Source organism: Falco peregrinus, chromosome 12 (assembly GCF_023634155.1).
Source record: "Falco peregrinus isolate bFalPer1 chromosome 12, bFalPer1.pri, whole genome shotgun sequence".
NCBI lineage: Eukaryota > Metazoa > Chordata > Aves > Falconiformes > Falconidae > Falco > Falco peregrinus.
In genome coordinates this window covers 9197019-9215495 of record NC_073732.1, presented here as the reverse complement: position 1 = coordinate 9215495, position 18477 = coordinate 9197019, and the positions used below count along the sequence as shown (strand labels likewise).

Sequence of the window (18477 nt, the reverse complement as noted above, 5' to 3'; positions counted from 1 at the left end):
AAAACAAGTAATTTTATCCAAAAGAGACAGAAATGATTCCTTTATAGACCACCTGATCACGCTGGTATCCTCTTAAATGGAAACTGTCTTGTACCAAAGGGTAAAGTTGCTTTCAGCAGAAATGTATTCTTTACCGAACCTTACATCGACAATTGTGTTCAGCTTCACAGAAAGATGTTTCCCTAAGCCCAAGGTCAGTTTAAACTGGTTTCCCAGTATACACATTTTCAGATTCCCTTTAAATCTCTTCTTATTTTCATGTCAAGACAAGCATGTGGGTGTCTTAGTGCCAACAAAATATAGAAACACGGTTTGTATGTAGATTTAGCCAAGAAGGATATTAGACTGAGCTGCCTTTTGGTAGGAAGCCATCCTGGCATTTCTTTGGAAAACTCTAGAGATGTTTGAATAATCCTTATGCTAACAGATGTCACCACTGGGAATCTGTTTTACTTTTACAGCTCTTTATTTGAGTATCCTGCTGGCATTTTTGAATATTTTGGAATGGTGGGGGAAACTCAAACAAATCTACATTGTCTCTTACTTTGATCCCTCCCAAAGATATATTTTGATGAAAGTTTCAGATAGTAACCAAGGGAAGAGAAAAACATTAATTTTACTATGCTTGTTCCTTTTGTGCGGAAGGGAGTGGACACAAAAAAATGACCAGCAATCCTTTCCTTTTGTTTCCAACACACTGCAAATGGCTGGGTTTTGTTTTCCTGGTGCTGTGCAAGCCCTTGAAATGGGGGACAAGGGATCGCAACGGGTCAAAGCAAATAGATAGTCACGCTCTTCCTTAGAATTGAGCCCATTGTTCATGTAGGGTAAGCAAGTTTTGCACTACTAATTTTAGTCTGCGTTAGACACTATGACCAATGTGGTAATGTGAATGAGGATTAGTAAGGAAGAATGGGCAGGGGAGACAGCTGAGGGGAAGGGTGGCATTCTTGTGCCTGTAAAAGCTGAAGTGGTTGCACATTTCTCCCCAAACATAATATTTTTGCTGTTTACCTCAGGATACTGCAAGAGGAAATGTTGGGGAAAAGCATATTGCTGGAAATACCAGCTGCATACGTGTTAAGAAAGTCTTACAATTGACTGTCTCAGTAAAGCAATAAAGTCATTTCTAGTGGAAACCTTGCCTTAAGGTAGAATTCAGAAAATTCAGAGCTCTTTACTGTTGTTACAGACCTGTGTACAAGAAAATTCATTCAGGGTTTGGGGCAGACTTGCATTAAAAGGATAAGGTGGTTAGTGCTGAAGGAAAAGTCAGAGGGGAATGGGACTTGACAAAGAGTGGTTGCAAACGAAGGGAAATTGTTTGTTGGTGCCATCAGTGTGTGAAAGAAGAGGAACTAATTTGTATGTCATAAATAAAAAAAAATTCTTAAAATGAGGTTCATGCCTGCATAATGCAGGTACAGACCTGCGCACATTTTTTGTTCTAATGCTGCAGTGACGCTCAGATCCCTGAGAGTGGATTTGAGATCTGGTTGTGCTAGAAGCTATACAAGAATATCTCGGTATATGACAAGACCCAGCAGATGGGTATAAATAAAAAGAGAACAAGAAAATACAGTGGCAGCGTTACCCAGCACAACAAACTACCTTATTCCCCGAACTCTTCCCAGATCAGTGACAGTACTGAGGAAAATAATGGCTGCTGCTTTGATAAGAGAAAAGCAAGGAGTGGGTTTTTTCCATTGTCTTTCTTGCAGGTTTAATTTCTTTGCCTACTATTTTGTTTATATGCAGTTAATAAGAATTTGCAATATTCTGCTATAAAATCAGTGTGCAAATACTGAGCTAGAACACATGCATACGCATATGCATATACTCACTTTTCCCATTAGTGGTTCCCCTAAAATAGAAAAATAATTTCTTAGATAACAAACCACCATTCTTTGGTATCTGTAGCCTCTCTGAAATCAGGGCAGAGAAGCACAGCCAACGCTTCAGGTTCTGAGGTAAGCTCGTCATTATTACTTTAAGGCTGGCCAACCTATAGACCACAAGTCCCACACTGCCTTATAGATGTTACCAAACAAAACTGTGCATCTCCATATTCTTTGCAATATTGGAGCAACAGCCACGGGACACCTACAGTTCTCTCTGACCTGATATTTATTTAGTATCACTGTTTTAAGGTGGGCATTTGAGGTAATCACTTATCTCCAACTTCAAAAGTTTTGCTGCAGTAGGTGTTTAAAGAAGTCTGTGCAAAACTCGGAGCAGAGTCCTTCTCCCAGATGTAAATTCCCAATCTTAACCTTTCTGCTGTCCTGCGAATGTATCAGTCATGCCTGTGTGCATAGAAAAAAATGCACAAATGCTTTCCACTTTTAAGAACAAAAAGGAAGGATTTTATATTTAATTCTAAAGAGTTTTTCTCTGCCCTACTATTAAAAAAATAGCACACATTTGAAAAGAAGGATAGGTTGGTTTGGTTTCTTACTTTAAACGCAAATAGTTTTCTTCTATATGGTTGCAATCATTTTGTTCATAATAATGGGTGGACTATTTCAGATAAGATGGTTTAATCTGAGTTAATTAGGATTTACATGCTATTAGAAGTGCCAGAAATCTTCAGTGCTCTGTAGGGAAGCTGTCTCTGGTGCAGTTTGATTGGTACCATCATTGCATAAATAATCTCTGAAAAGATCGCTGTCTCTCAACACACAGGATAAAAATGAATTAGAGCTCTGACAATCTGTTCTTTCGATTATTTTACCAAAAAGACAATTCAGAGACTTTGCACAAAAATTATCTGTATTTATACAGAACATTTAGTGGTGCAAAGAAAGTAATCCTGTATCTTTTTTTTTTTTTTAAAGTAATGCCTGCAGTAAATTATGGCAGAAAACCTAAAAATCCACTATGAAAACAAATCTGGGAGACATTATTTTTTCATTGATATTAAATTTAGATTTATTCTGTTCCACATACAGGGTCCAATTCTGCCTACCTATTAAAGCTTAGTAACTAAGCTGCTACCAAAATTCAACTTTACCTTAGCACAGGACGGAATCTAGTTCAGAAGTTTTAAACTGTGACCCTATTCTTGAAAGAGAAAAACTAAATCTGACTAAATGTTTTTTCTCACTGCAAAAATATGGCCGTGTGCTTTTAAAGAAGTCTGGATGCAGTTTGCAATGCTCTGTGCTTAGATGTTAGCCTTCAAATTCGACTAAGGCTCCTCTGAAATTGCTACAAACGGATTCCCTACAATTTTTTGGCAGAGGCTATTTCGCTGGCATTGGTCCCATCACGCATCGAGCTGGCTGTCTCTTGCAGGCGCTCCAAGGAGCGTGGTGAGGAGCCTGCCTGTGCAGCCTTCCCTCTGGCTGGTGGCCCTGGCCGCTGCCAGCACCTCTCCTCCCACCAACGCCGCTTGCCAGCACACAAGGCCAGCGCGCGCCAGTCCTACATCTTCATCCCAGTAACTTTTATTTTCTGGTAGCTGACGCTACTCCCAAATGATGCTGAATGAGTAAGCAGCACAGCTGCTAAGGAATGGCAGTACAAAGCCAGCAATACTCGAAAGCAGTTTGTAATAATTAAGGTGTCTGTTAACCTCCGCAGCTTTAAATAACCTTTCCATGAAAGGTAGGCAGGCACATTCCTCTCTGGGTTGCCGAGCATCTGTGCTAGCGCTGCAAACAACCTGCAGCCTCATCCAGTTATTTGCACTGGTTTATTGGTCACACTTTCACATGACAAAACCTGCGGGTTGCTGCTTGCCCCTGGTCTTAACGAGGGCGAGAGCTGCAGCGCGCTAAGCTGACACCTACCTTGCAGGGGTGGGCACTCGTATTTATGACATTTGTTCTGCTTATTAGGTGAAAAGCGGTAATGCCTGGTCTGACATCCTGGGGCATTTATTTCTCTTTTCTTCGCTCCGTCTGTACGGCTTTTCGGATTTTACCTTTCGCCAGTGCCCTTTGATGTCTGTTTATTTTAGGAAGCATAAACTGCACCGTAAACACTCCTAGCTTCGTAAATAGTTTTTGTAATAGGATTTCCTCTCGGGAGCTTAATAATGGCATTTTACAAATTTTAGAATAACTATGAGATTTGAGTTGTGTCATCAGTAGCAATGTAATAAATGATATTACTTCAATTGTCATTAAAATCCTGTTACATTTAACTCACGATTTTCTAGTTTTGCTTAACGTTGTTGGTTAGAAAAGGCAAAACATCTGTGCATCTGTCTGTCTACCGTTAAGCTGCCATGTGTGCCTAGTCTGAATAAAGTCACTATCACAGGTCCTGTAATCAGCATCAAGGCTTTAATAAATAGGAAACTCTTGCAATGATGATTGTGATTAAGAAAAGGAAGTGTAAATAATCTGCAGTGCCTAAAGCTCACTTTTTTGCAGAGTGGATTTGCAAATAAGCTATAAACCTGATCCTTTTCTTATTGAGGTCAGCAGCAAAACTCCTGCTAATCCCAGTTGAAACAAAATCATTCTGCCAGCTTGATGTTTATAGAAATGCATATTACCTTCACGTAGATGTTCTCCCCCTATGGCTTTTCGTATTACAGACTGCAACTTCATCTAAAGTAAACGTGACCTGAGGAATGAGTTCTTACTCAGTATCTAACAAAAAGCTGCTATTCTCAAATAGTTACCGGTAACTTTTGTCAAGTAATTTATCGGCAAATGTTTAATACTCACAGGTCCCTTAAGAATCAGTAAATCCGGGGAGGGAAAGGCTAGGCACATCCGAGCACTTCCACCGGGAAGGAGCCGGCAGTCACCCTCTGGTGCCAAACCTGATAAAGGTGCGCCCTTGGGGCATTGTTCCCTTGAAGAATGAGACTCTGTGGGTGTGTGTTCACTTCCTGGTGGAATTTTACACTCTTTTGCAAATAGCCGAGTAGTGTGGAAGTTGTGTGGGAGTGGAGTAAGTGGGTTTGCATTTCTGTAGGAAAAGGCTTTTCAGAGGGGTGATTTTTTTTTACTGCAGGCTGTGGAATTGCATACTAAAGGAAGAGCTTGTGCTTCTTCCCCCCCCCTTTCTTCTTTTTCCTCTCCCCCCCCTGCTCCCCCAACTAGATGTAGTGCTGGGCCTCAGGAGGCCCATGAACACATCGAGCTTCCTACTGAGGCTGTCACTTGACTGACAGCAGAAAGCTTCTGGGGAGATGGACGAGCATGAGTAGGTGGACATAGAAAAATGTAGAATGAAAAGATAAAGTGAAAACAGAACAGAACGTTCACCCAAAACCACAGCCCTTTCAGGGGCTGTAATGTGTTTAACTTCCGAATGTTGTGTTTATGATTGGGAAAAATGTAAAGCGACTGTATGTATGTAATGTAAGCGTATGTGTGTGAAAGAGACACTTGATATCCATTCGGAACGCTCTATTAGAAATGATATTAACTACAGAAATATATCCAAGACAAACCACGTGTGTCAGTGCCCAGCTACTTGTATACTAATATATCCCCTTGGTGTTCTAAAAGAAAAGGAAAACAAACTGTGAATGAGTAGGAAATACAGCAAACTTCCAGCCCTTACATTTCAAGATGACTTATGGTTTCTCAAAAACTCCATGTTTGTGTGTTCGTGTGCCTGTTTGTACCATTCAAGTCCTATGAACAGATTTCTAAGTAATTCAGCTGGGGTTGACCTCTATGAAGCAGCCAGGATCAAACATTTAACACATTGTCATAATTATTACAGTGTGTGCTGCAAATGAATGTAGTTTCACTAAGGAGCTGAGACAAATATAAGATCTGAGACGAATATCAGAGAGGCTGGCTGAGCTTTTTCGAGCTGCATTAAATTGACCGTTTAAATGGTGTAAACTTGATTATGGTGCAAACATGATTAGATCCCATCAAAGCCGAATCACTCCTGATAGTGAGTTACAATAATGTGAGCCGGCAGGTTGGCAGCAGTGCAGGCTGCCCAGTTAATAGGCAGTTAAGAAAAATGTAACAGATCTAATGGCTGTAACAAAATTTTAAGGAATAAATTTTGATGTCAGGTACTTTGTTGTAAGGTGGTGTTACTTGCTGAAGCTGAGAACAGAGTTTAGTCCAAGTATCAATGACATCTGTTAAAACCAAGCTGGGCTTTTACGATTCGTTGAAATGACACAAAGTAAGGAAATTGTGATTATTTTGGCAAGGTTTCTTAAAAAAACCCACCCTTTTCTTGGAGCCAAAATAAAGTGGATTTGGTAGAATTGTGAACATTTTAGTTTATGACATTTGCAGGCCGTTTTTACTTTGTCTGTGTTTATTTTATGGGCAATTTTTTATCAAATTAAAGTTGCATTAATATAATAGAAATACTTTTAAGGTTTCAAAGTATTTAACATTTTTTAATGACAACTGACTTTTCTGGCATTGCAACAAGAATAACTTCAATTAAAAAAAGAAGATGTTTTGATGCTCCACCATTCCCATTAAGTTTATCCTGACTTGTAGTAGATCTGTCAGACACATCAAAGATGTGAAAACAAGAACACTCAGATTGCTTTAATTGAGGACTGCCTATATTTTTGTGTAAATAATAAAAAAGGAACTAATCCTTTTCTTCCTCCTCATTAGGCCAAGAATTCTTGTAGATAATTAAAGTCAGGAAGTGTAACTTTTAACAGTTGCAGTGACTGTGCCGCACTGTTTTCTAACTCCCATTATCCGAGCAGCTGCTTTAAAGATTTATTTTCTAGAGAAAAATACACCAGCTATCTTTGCAGGGTTGTCTTTACAGTTCTGCTAGTGGGTACTCCAAAATAAATGTATAAGGCAAAAGAAAACAATCCAAGCCTCAGACTATAGAAACCTCATTGTAAATACTGCGTTAATAAGCCCTTTTAAAAAGTTTTAAAAACAAAAAATTGCGTTCCTACCTAGCTCTTGCCTTAAAATTAAAAAGAGGTGAAAGATACTCTATATTTTGAAGTAAAAGGTAGGAGTAAGAGTGTTTAAAAGTCTTGTATTTTACGGATATTTGAATTTGGGAAAACGCAGAGTGGTTTAAAGAGAAAACGGCTGGTTCACAACAGGCTTGTTTGCTGTTGCACAAAATTGTTACTCGAACCTGAAGATGTATTCGAAATAATTTTTAACTCATCGCGCTTCTGCAGGGGTTCCGTGCTTAAACTAAACTTAACGGCGGCAATAATTCGTTTCACCGCCGGCAGAAGAAACGTCTTTATAGAGTCAGGGGGCCGCTCCCGAGGCCGGGGCGCTGGGATGGGACGGGACGGGACGGGACGGGTCCGTGTCCTGCGCGGGGCGGCGGGAGCCCGCTCCGCCTGCGGGGCCGGGGCGGGGCCGGGGGTCCGGGGCGATGCCGGGGACCGGGGGGCGATGCCGGGGGGTCCCGGGGCTGCCCACGCACCGCTCCCGGCTGACTCCAGCAGGGTTTTGTCCCCAGCCGAGGGGACAGCGCGGCCAGGCGCAGGGGGCTGCCCCCCTCGGTGAAGGGGGCTGTTACTGCCGCGCTAACCTGGGGGAAACTGAGGCAGCGCCCCCGCCCAGTGCCTCAGGTGAAGACCGAGGGTGGTGCCGGCTCCGCACCCGCTGCCGTTTGCGGAGCTTCCCGAAGCAGCAGCGGCGCCGGCCGCCCCTGGCAGCCGTACCGGTAACGGCAGCGGCTCGGGCGGAGCCCCGGGAGCCAGCGGCGGCTGCAGCCCGGCCCGCCCCGGTAGCCCCCGAACCGCGCGGGGCTGCTCTGGGGGGCGGCCGCTGGCCCCTGGGCCTCGGCAGCGGTTGCCGCTCGGGCTGCGTGGTGTACCGAGGGCTCCGCCGACTTTTAAAAACTCCATATTTGTTGTGAATGCGCGTTTCGGGAGTATTTTCGAAAAAGTCGCACGGTCGAAGCGTCCGGAGCAAAGCCGGGGTGCAGCTGCCCGCCCCTGGCTGAGGGCACACCCTCCGCGCTGCCTCACCGGCACCGGCCGACGCAGGTGGCACCGGCCGCGGAGCGGCTGGGAGTCACGGGGGGATTTGCGTGCGGGTCCCGTGCGCAGCTGTGGAACGGGGCGTGTGCGGGGCGTGCGCGGCCCCGCAGCCCCGGGCGCTCGGCGGGGAGCGCTCCTGGCCCCGGCCTGTTCGGAGCCGCCCGCACGGTCGCTGCCCTTGTGCACAAAAGCTTCAGCGATTCGCGTGGCCGGGGGAGCTCCGCCGGGAGCTGCTGCGGGTCCGCCCCCGCTGCCCGCTTCTCCCCGGCCTCGGTGGGAAAAACGCTTCCCGGCGGTGCCCGCCGAGCCCCGCGCCCTCCCGCCCCCCCGTCACCGGGGCACCGGCCGCCCAGGGGCGCACCGCCCCCGCCAGGTGGCGCTGTTGCTCAACGGTGGCGCCGCGACGGGCGGGGCGGGGCGGCGGGAGCTCGCGGGGCCCGGGGCCGCCCCGGGCTGGGCGCGCGGAGGGGGCGCGCGCGCGGCGTGCCTGTGGCCGTCCGCAGCGGTCCGCCGCACCGGGGCAGAGAGCGATCGCTGCCCCGAACTGTTTTATTTTTGGTTTTTTCCCCTTCTTTTGTCATTTTTCTGTGCTCGGACACTGTTAATGCTACAGACCCCCGCGGAGCGCCCCCCTGCCGGCGGGACCCCTGCGCTCCGCCGGCTCGGGGCAGCGCGCCCCTCGGCCCCGCAGCCAGCTCCGCGCCGGCGAGCGGGGGGCCGGGGCGAGGCGGGGCGAGGCGGGGCGGCCGGCGCGGGGCGCGCATCGATTGGTGGTGAGGCCTGACGGGCAGGCTGCGCCCCGCCCCCTTGGCAATGTCTATCGCCCGCCGCGCGCCCCATGTAGGCAGTTATTCCGCTGGGATAGAGCGGCCGGAGCGGCGGCGGCATGGCCGGGGTCCCGTTCTGCGCCCTCCTCCCGCTCCTCGTCGGCGTGTGCGGGGCCGTCACCGGCTCCCGGGTCTATCCCGCCAACGAAGGTGAGGTGCCGCGCGCGTCCCGCGGCCGGGCTCCGCGCTCCCCCGGCGGGGCGCCGCGGGGAAAGTTCGGCGTCCCTCCGGGCGGGCGGTGGGCGACGCACCGCTCCCCGCCGCCCGCGCCGCGCTGCGCCGGCCGGTAGCCGTGCGGCCGGTGACCGGCCCGAGCGGCGCTCCGGGGGCCCGCCTGCGGCGGCGGCACAGGTGTCCCCCCGCGCGTCCCCCCGCGCCGCCGCCGGTCCCCTGTGCCGGGCCGGGCCGCGGGGGTGCAGCGCTCCCGCGAGTGGCGCCGGGGCGGCCCCGCGCCGGCAGGGTGGCTCATTCAACCGGTTTTCCCGGCAGCTCTCGGCGGCTCCGCGCCGTTCCCCGGGGCCGTGCCGTAGCCCGTCCCGCGGGACGGTTCGGCGGCGGCTCCGCGGGGGAAGCTTGGCTGGGCTGGGCGGGGGGCGCCGTCCCCGTCGGAGACTCCCCGCCGGGTCCGCCGGTGCCCGGCCGCGCTGCGGGACGAGCTCCCGGCAAGTAACAATTCCCCGCTCATCGCTGGCGTGCCGCCGCGCCCGCACCGTGCCCGGGGAGCGTGGCGCTGCGGGTCCGCACCGTGCCCGCTGCCGCTGCCCGCCGGGGCCGGGCCGGGCGGCTCCGCGGGTCTGACCCGGCCCGCGATGCGCGGTCCTGGGGCCTCGGCGCAGTCGGAAAGAACGTTTCCCGTCGGAGGTGGGTGCGATCGTGCTCCAGCATCTGGAAGCGCTCAGGTGAACGGTTTGCTCTAACACCGACTGCCTTTCGGCGGCTGGGATCTAACCTGTGTTATTTGTACCTTTCTGCAGTTACCTTGCTGGATTCCAGATCGGTTCAGGGCGAGCTGGGGTGGATAGCAAGTCCCCTGGAAGGAGGGGTAAGTTTTAAAGCGCTATCTGATCAAAAGGGTAAAGGGGGTGATTAGTAACTTTCAGAGAGTCCTAATGGCTCGATTATTGTTGATTGTGGTGAGGAGGTCGGGTTTCCTCCCTGGCTTACCGAGTGAATTACTCTTTGTTGGAGAAACTCTATACTCCCTTTGGATAGTTCTGTCATGGAAGAAGTGGAAACCAAAAGGGCAGAAAAGAGGTTTCAGAATTGGGAGATTGGTTGAGGCATGGGCTTAGATGCCTATTTAAAACAAATACCAACAAGAAATGTGATCTGGCGACTGTACTGGCATTCTTGATGGTAATTATTATATCTGTGGGCCGTCTCGGCTGGGAGATGTTCAGGGCAATTGCTGTTCTATTCCTGGACGAAGGAGTAGGGAATCAATATACAAGACAGACCTCTTGGCGTGACGGGACAGTTGTCCTATTTCAGGGTTGTAAACATCATGTGTTTTGGTCTCTGAACAGATAAACTGAAGGACCTGGTGCTTAATGGTGATTCCTTGGAGGGTTTTTTTTTTTCTTTTGCGATGGTGATGTGATGACATTAAGAGATTCGCACACCCATTGCCGGGGCTTAGAGCCCCTTTGCTTAGTGAGCTGCAGGCATGGTATCTCAGCTAACTTAGCTTTAGATTAGCGGATGGGCCCCTTGTGCTCCCCCAGCTGTGCCCCATCCTGCAGGGTGCCCAGGGCCTCTGTGGGAAACTGTTGAGAAGGCTGGACCTCGGAGTTGCGGGGATCTGGTGGAGACTGTACTTCATGGGATCTCGAGGGATTTATTTTTTTTAATAAGCAATTAGAAAGGCCTTTTCTTTCTTAAAGTGAACAATTTAAGAAAAATGCCAGCAATGCACACTAAACATTAATATAAGAAAACCCACCTCAAATCCTTTTACTATGGAATGAGTAAAGCGGCTTAGTATGCTTAAGCAGAAGTAACTAAATCAAACCGACTGAAAAATAAAAGTACTGAAAGATCAGGGCCTGTGCACAGAAAAGCACTGGATTCTTCAGGAAAACTACAAATTTACTTTTTTGTGTGCGTTCCCACTCGTAATTGGAAGAAGCAGAGCTAAGGAAACAGCAGTGAGTGGAAGGAATCTGAGGTTGCCTTGGCTGGTGATGCATTATGCATAAGCCCTGAATAACCATAACATGGGAGAATGGGGGATTGTTTTGCTCCCCTATTGTTGTTCTGGGTGAACTTGACTACAGACCTGGCTTGTGCTCTGCCTAAGCACGCTGTGCTGTCCCTGAAACTTATTTTTTTTTCTCTCTTTTCTCGGTTTTTCAAAGAGTGGGGAGGTGATTGGCAGGCCTCTGGCAGCGCCAGTGGTGCACATTCACTGCTGATTGCAGGCAATTGCCCTCATCTTTTGACAGTGTGGAAAGGTACAGCTCTATCTCAGGGAGAGTCGGGCTTCCTTGTTAAGCCTGTTCCTTGGAAAGGTCAGTTAATGAGACAGGGTCTTTCACATGGCTCTCCAAGGGATATCTACGCTGTATATTAGAACAGGACCTAAAGTACAAGTTTTAATAAGTCAGTAGTAGAATTGATGATCAGAGGACAGCTGTATATTATTAATGGCTGTTGGATTCTCCCTTTCCCCCCACGTTTTCTCTGAAAGCGCCAGGCAAGCTTGAGAAAGAAATGTGTGTTCTTATTGTGGACGTGACTCGTTTCACTAAACCTGCACACGTGTGTTCTATTTTTAAGCCAGTAGTGAAAAATTTAAGAGTACATGGTCTGTCTCTGGGATACAGTGCTTGGAAAGCATTTATTTTAACTTCATATGCTGCAGATTTATTGCAAGCAGCAGAAGTGAACTCCTTTATCTTCCTGGGAATATTCTTTCCTTCAGTGCTGGTTTTTCTTCTAACTGTGTGTACCTTATTGTCTGTTTAAAAAAGGTGTTTTTCTACAGCGATACCACGCAGCTCCTGAAGTGTGAGGGTTGTGTGGATAAGAAGGGCTGGAGATAAACATAGTCATTCAGCAGTGACTGGCAGTAATCAAATATATAGTAGCCCTGGAGGAATTAATGAATTGTGTTATAAATGTAATTAATGATTTACTCTTGCATTTCACAGTTGAAAAGCAGGTTTTTGTGTCGAGAATGTTTTACTCTGCATCATTAAGCTGTGGGAAGAGTTGAATTATGAAAGTTAATGTCAGCTTCAAAGCAAAAAGTTACAGCTTTGACCACATACTTAGAGCTACAAATCATTTACGGTGGCTGGAAATTTGGGGCTGTCTGTAGTTCTTTTCAGCTCTGGCAGTAAGATGCGCTTAGGTTTGTCTTGTGTTCATGTGTTTATGAAATAAGAAACTCAGTTCTGCATATTTGCATGTTTGTCAGGAGACAAGGGCGTGTTGAGAACCTGATCCGAAACTTGCTGAATTTAGTTGCAGTCAGTCCGTTGACCTCAGTGGTCTCTTCATTGAATCCTCTAGCAGCATCCTCCTTTGTGTAAATGCACTAAAGGAAATCCCTTCAACAAGTATTGTTTCCCTCTGCTTCTTCCTTTCTGATGTGCCACACGCAATAGGTAGCATAGACAGTCTGAAGATAAGCAGAAGGGAAAGTGATGGATCATAAAGACAATATTGTAACAGTAAACTAACTCTGTGGCAGCCGTAAATTAAACAACTGTCTTCTTACTAACACCATGTTACACTTTACATTGATAGATGACTTTTTAAGGTTTATTTTTTCCTTTTCTGTGAAAAGGAGTGACATGCTGAGTATTGATCCCTCCCCCCCTTCATTTTAATTTGCAGTTATCTCTAGGCAGCAAATAAAATATTATTTTTTCTGCTTCTAGTGACTCATGGTGCTAACTACTGTCATTCTATAAAGGGATTTAGCTAAGCTGGAATTTTTTTAAGTAAAAATCACTTGCATAAGAGCAATTCTTGTGAGAAGAATGTAGGATATTATACAAGAAGCCCTTTAATGTTAAGAAGGCTTCTGTTTATCAAAGCCACTGCTTCAATAGTTCTGAAAAGCGCTTCTGGGAAGTCTCTTTAAAGTTACTACTGTTATCCTTGGAAAACTTTATATACCTCACTGTATTGCCTGCAACCCAGACAATAGTTATCGAATACATTATTTTTTTTAAGAAGGATTTTTCTAATACCGAAGCTTTATGGTTGGGTTTTTTTTTTCTGGAAAGATATCTCTCCCTACCAGGACAGCACTGTGATAAACTTTCTTCTGTCTATGATAATCCATAAAACAATTTTTTTCAGAACGGCTGGTTATGCCTGCTTTCCTTTTCTAAGTTTATCATGTTGAACTACTGAATTAGGGACTGATAGCTTCTTTCAGTACCTTCCCTGGATTGCACCTATTGTTGTTTCATAATTATGCCTGTTAGTTTGGCACTTCTGAAGATGCCTGAACTGGATTTTTGAGGGGTGTAGTTGTGAAGCATGTTGCTACTCTGATCTTTCAGCACTTACCCTCTCTGCTAACCTTTTGGGTTTTTGAGAATGTGAATCACACATTTCCTCTAGGACGAAATGTATAATATTCCTTCTTTTCCCACCTTCCTGCTAACAAGAAACATTGTTTGGATAGCGAAGTTATGGCAGTGTTGCTGGTAGACTGACGATGATCTCTCCTTACCTGTCTCGATCTATAAGTGCCATGTGAGTCAAGGACTCTGTTCTCTGTAGACAGCTATTCCTGCGCAGCTCCAAAGTAAAGACTGTTTGCTGAGTGTGTCTGGAATATTGCTAGCTCAGGGAAGTTGGCAGCTTAGAGAAATAATAAGGGGTGGCTTAAGAGTTTAAAATACATGGTAGTGATGCCAGAAATGTGGATGTTACTCTCTCTGCCCTGTGCTTTTTGTGTAACTAAGTAGTGCGATCTCACTGTGTGATGTTCTCATGTACAAGGTGGGGTCTGTGCATTACCTGCTGCAGAGGACGTGCCGCAGTGTCAGTGCTGTGCGGCTGCAGGTACCGTGTGTGGCCCTGACCCTGGCAGGGGCCTGTGGACAGAACTGCAGTGCAAATACACGCAGTCAGTCGATGGAGCATTCTTGGATTGGTTCAGAGGGCCTTGAAAACACATGGCTGCTCCTCAGTGTTCCTTGATTTGGAGCTTGTTTCTCCTGAACAGGTGGTTCTTCTAATGTTCAGGTAGCCGAGTTCCTGGCTATGGCCTGGTCAGCTGGTGGGTTTGTTATTTTTTGTTTGTTTGTACTTTTTCTGTTGGAGGAAAACAATTTCTGTGTTAGTTGTGGAAATGCAGATTGTTTGCTGTGAAGCTCTGTTGTTCCTTTTAATGCTGATCTATTTTTCTTCCCCTTTCCCTCTTCACAGTGGGAGGAAGTAAGCATTATGGATGAGAAGAATACTCCGATCCGCACCTATCAAGTCTGCAATGTGATGGAGCCCAGTCAGAATAATTGGTTACGAACTGATTGGATTCCCCGTGAGGGGGCTCAGAGGGTATATATTGAAATCAAGTTCACGCTAAGAGACTGCAACAGCCTGCCAGGTGTCATGGGAACTTGCAAAGAGACTTTCAACCTTTATTACTATGAATCAAACAATGATAAGGAGCGTTTTATTCGAGAGAGCCAGTTTGCCAAGATTGACACCATTGCTGCTGATGAGAGCTTCACCCAGGTGGACATTGGCGATAGGATCATGAAGCTGAATACAGAGATAAGGGATGTGGGACCGCTCAGCAAGAAGGGGTTTTACTTGGCTTTTCAGGATGTCGGTGCCTGCATTGCTTTGGTGTCTGTTCGTGTCTTCTATAAGAAGTGCCCATTGACAGTTCGAAACCTGGCACAGTTTCCAGACACCATTACTGGGGCTGATACATCCTCTCTGGTGGAGGTTCGCGGCTCCTGCGTCAATAACTCGGAAGAGAAGGATGTGCCAAAAATGTACTGTGGGGCAGATGGTGAATGGCTGGTGCCCATTGGCAACTGTCTGTGCAATGCTGGCTACGAAGAACGCAATGGTGAATGCCAAGGTAGGGTGAGCCATATTGTACTCTTCATTGGGGCTTAGTTGAATGCATAATTGAATCGGAGATGAGAGTAAATGGAGTAATGCCAGTAATTAGCAGCCCCTGTGGGATGTAGTGGGACAGAGGGGTTTAATGAAGAAGTCCAATAGCTCCAGGTGGCAAGGCTAAGAATTACGTAGTGCAAATGGCACAATGGGCAGAAGGTGAAACACATTTTCTAGCAGGCGCTTAAATTTGAATTGGCTCACAGTAGTCACCAAAATGTGAATGACTGGAAGACAGTGTAGTTGAGCTGCAGTCAATTAAAAAGACAAATCTTTCACATTTTATCTGAAGTGAACTTAAGCACAGGAAATTCTGGCAAAGTCTCCTTCGGATAATGCAGTGGGGTAAGAACCAGTCAGGGAGGGGGGGGGGGAAGCAGGAGTTTTAGCCAGATCCCTTTCCCACCTTGGGAAGGGGAAGTCTTTGGTGTTTTACTTGTTGCAGATTTTTAGCACTAAAAACCCTTTGATATTTGACACTGCTGCCTTTGTTAAATATTTTAATTTCTTAGAGGGTCTCTATTGTCAGCTTAATAATAGAGGTGCTAGGATACTCTTAGAAATGCTAAAAGTCTTCACCCCACCCTCCCACACACACCATCCTGTGTGCTGCAGAATTGGGGATTAAAGTTTGTATAAAAGACAGATTATCCTAAAAAGAAGAAAAACCTCAATACCTATGTGTTCTCTTCACCTCCCCTTTCTGTAAAAAGAAGTCATAAAAGGTTAGGGGAGAAGGGAGTTTATAAATAAAATATCTTTAACTTCAGCTTCTAAACTCTTGCTCTTGTAAGCATAAATTAAGATCAAACTTGAATGGATTCTTGCACAGGTCAGTGGGCTTGATTTTACTGGGTGCTGAATTGATGGTGCTCAATTCCTTGGTGGATTTGGAACCATGATTTTGGAAAAGGCTCTTTAGTGCCAGATGACTTTGCTTCACATCTCCTTGGTGTGTTTTTCAGTAGGTCACTTTTTTTCATCTTGAGACTGAGAACAAGATAGTAGAGCAAGTAACTGCCTGCTTTTGTGCTGCGCTCCTAAGAGAACAGTGTCTTTTGAATGTCCTATTTGATTTTTTTTTTTTAAATGATGATTTACAGTCAATATGAAGTTCATTTATGATGCATGGAAGTTAAGCTTTGGTAAGAAAGAAACATCGAGTATAAGCTTCAGCCTTTAATTCTGGTGGTTTTGCTGTATGGAAGATGCCCAAGTGTGTCAGATCAGCAACAAAATTACCACAGGCTGTAGAGAGAGCTGAAAGATGAGCTGGTAACAGAGCATCCTGTCTGGGGTAAATTACTCTGGTTGGTTGTTGGGGATTTTTTGGTGTGCTTTTGGTTTGTGGGTGGGATTTTTTGTTGTTTTTTTAATCCCCTGAATGGAAACTTGAAAACCTGTGTATCATTGAACATGCAAACCTGCGGCTGTGGTACTGCTGGCTGGGGACGTACTGTTGCTTTCTAATGGCTGGGTAGCTTCTGGGCAAAGCTTCTTGATACCTTTACAGCCTGGGTTGTGAGATGAAGAGGTGAATGGTGGTGGGGAGAGCATCTTGGTTTATTGCACAGAGATTATTCCGCCTTCTCCTGAAGGCCTATTGGGTCAGTAGTGAGTCACTCTGACACAGATCTACCATTTTTCGGCGTCAGTGGGCCCAGACGTGATGAGCTAATGCCTAACAAATCCTGTGTTGTTCAAGGGAAATCTCTTGAGGTTTTGCTGGTGGGCAGTGGTGGTAGTAGGATGCTTTTTTTTTTAATTTATTTTTATGGTGCTGGACTAGACCTTGGGGATGAATATCAGCTTTCCTACTGGCTGCACCTGGGGAAGCTTGGGCTCAGGAAACCTAATTCTTTGTTTCCCAAATAAAAGAAGGATCAGGTGATGCCATATTTACAAAGGAAGTAGAAATGTTCAGTCTGTTGGGCTCTCCAGAGCAAAGCTGGCCTGTGTTAGTCATTTTGAGAGGATTTGAGCCAGCACGTAATTTGAAAGCGCTAAACCCATTTCATCAGCATTTATTTGTGGTTTCCTTTTCCTCACGTTTGCCATTCTTCATCCACAACAGTTTACTGGGAAGCTCTTCTTCACGAATTTGTGAAGTTTACCAGAGCTCTGTGGCTTGCTCTCTGGTTTCCAGCGAGGCTGTTAAAGCAGTTTGGCCTTTGACACTGTTGAATGAGGCTTCCCCTTTTCTTTCCCCACTTAACTTCGTAGTTCAGCAAATGTTCTGCTCTGGCAGGTTTTTGGCAGGGAGGAGGAGGAGGATGAAGGGAGGAGGATTCCTGTGGGTTTGGTACAGAGGGTTGGGGGCGGGGGGAGAGACTTGGGGTTTGGGAAAGGCTGTAAAAGGGTGCTGGGTTGGGACTGGGGCTGGTGAGCAGGTTCCACCTCAATTGTTTTTCAGTAGGTTGACTGTGGCAGGACAAATACAAGGAAAGGTCAGAGTTTGTCCGTTCCCTCATCCATCTTCCCCTGTGATCCTAGGGTCAGAGTTAGGATTGATTAAGATCTTCAATGTTTGACAAAAGCTCGGTGGGCAGAAATAATTTAGGCCAGTGGATCGGGGCTTTGCACTTGTTGGGGAGATTCCTGGGAGAATTCGGAGCTCCCTGTCCTCTCCTGGGACCTGCCTCCTGCTGCACAGTGCTGCGATGGAGCAGCTGGCGCTTGGGTTACCCTAAAAATTGCTTTAAGTTCATTCAACATTTTGATTTTTAAATAATACATCTTCCTTGAGCTGCTTTTTCTTAATTTCTGGTGTGTGGGAAGTGTAATGGGAAGTCACTTCACATCTAAGGTGGTTCCTGTAGTGGGAGTTAATGACTCTCTGACCTTGAACAGGACTTTAAAATAAATTCTGTCAGTGGAATGGAGGTGTTTGAATATGGTGACAAAAAACTGTCCTTCCTCTGACTGCTATTTTGCTTTTTCCCAGCTGATGTTATTGATGATAATTGTCTTGCTGAATATCCGTGTGTATATGTATATGCAAAAAGCCAGGGCAGAAAGGGAAAGGAGCAGATTAATTAATCCATATTTATTTGGGAAGCTTCACAGGTGTGACACAGGAGTAGTTTTGCAAAATTGGTCCTGATCTGTAGAAATCGGGTGAGTGCTGATTCTTTGCTTACAGCTGCACTTGTAGCTGTGAACTTGATGCTAAAAAAACCCCCAACTTGCTGCTGTTTTGGTGTGGGTTTTTTTTTCCTTATTAGGATTTATTCTCCCCCAGTCTTCCTGTGTTATTGGCTATCCCTTTAGGAGAGCATAAACATGGAATATTGTTGATGGAACATGACTATCCCAAGTAGTGGCACATCTCAAGGCTAAGGTAATTAGCGCTTTAGGGCAAAGTTGAGACAAAGTAATTTTAAACTTCACTTGTATGCATCATTGTTATGTAAATTGTTTTGTTACACATTCATATAATGTGGTTTGGATTTAGTTATGATTTCCTTATGATAAAACACATATCCTTTTAACTCAAAGCAGGAGGGGGGAAACAAGCAGGAAGAGAGAAAAGACAGATTAAAGAAGCAATAGACTGTAGCCATCTGTGATGATTTTGATGCTGTGAAATTAAAAATCTCAATTTTAGACCTGCCATTTAGTATA

At 46.1% G+C, this 18477-nt stretch overlaps 1 protein-coding gene across 1 annotated transcript in view; it reads left to right on the top strand.

The window, feature by feature from the left end:
• The first annotated feature begins 8772 nt into the window (after positions 1-8772).
• Positions 8773-18477, top strand: part of EPHA4 (EPH receptor A4) — a 107165-nt gene continuing 97460 nt past the window's right edge. The window contains 3 exon segments of the mRNA XM_055817483.1: positions 8773-8904; positions 9729-9796; positions 14149-14812. Coding sequence (XP_055673458.1) covers positions 8814-8904; positions 9729-9796; positions 14149-14812 — 823 coding nt within the window. The 5' untranslated portion in view covers positions 8773-8813.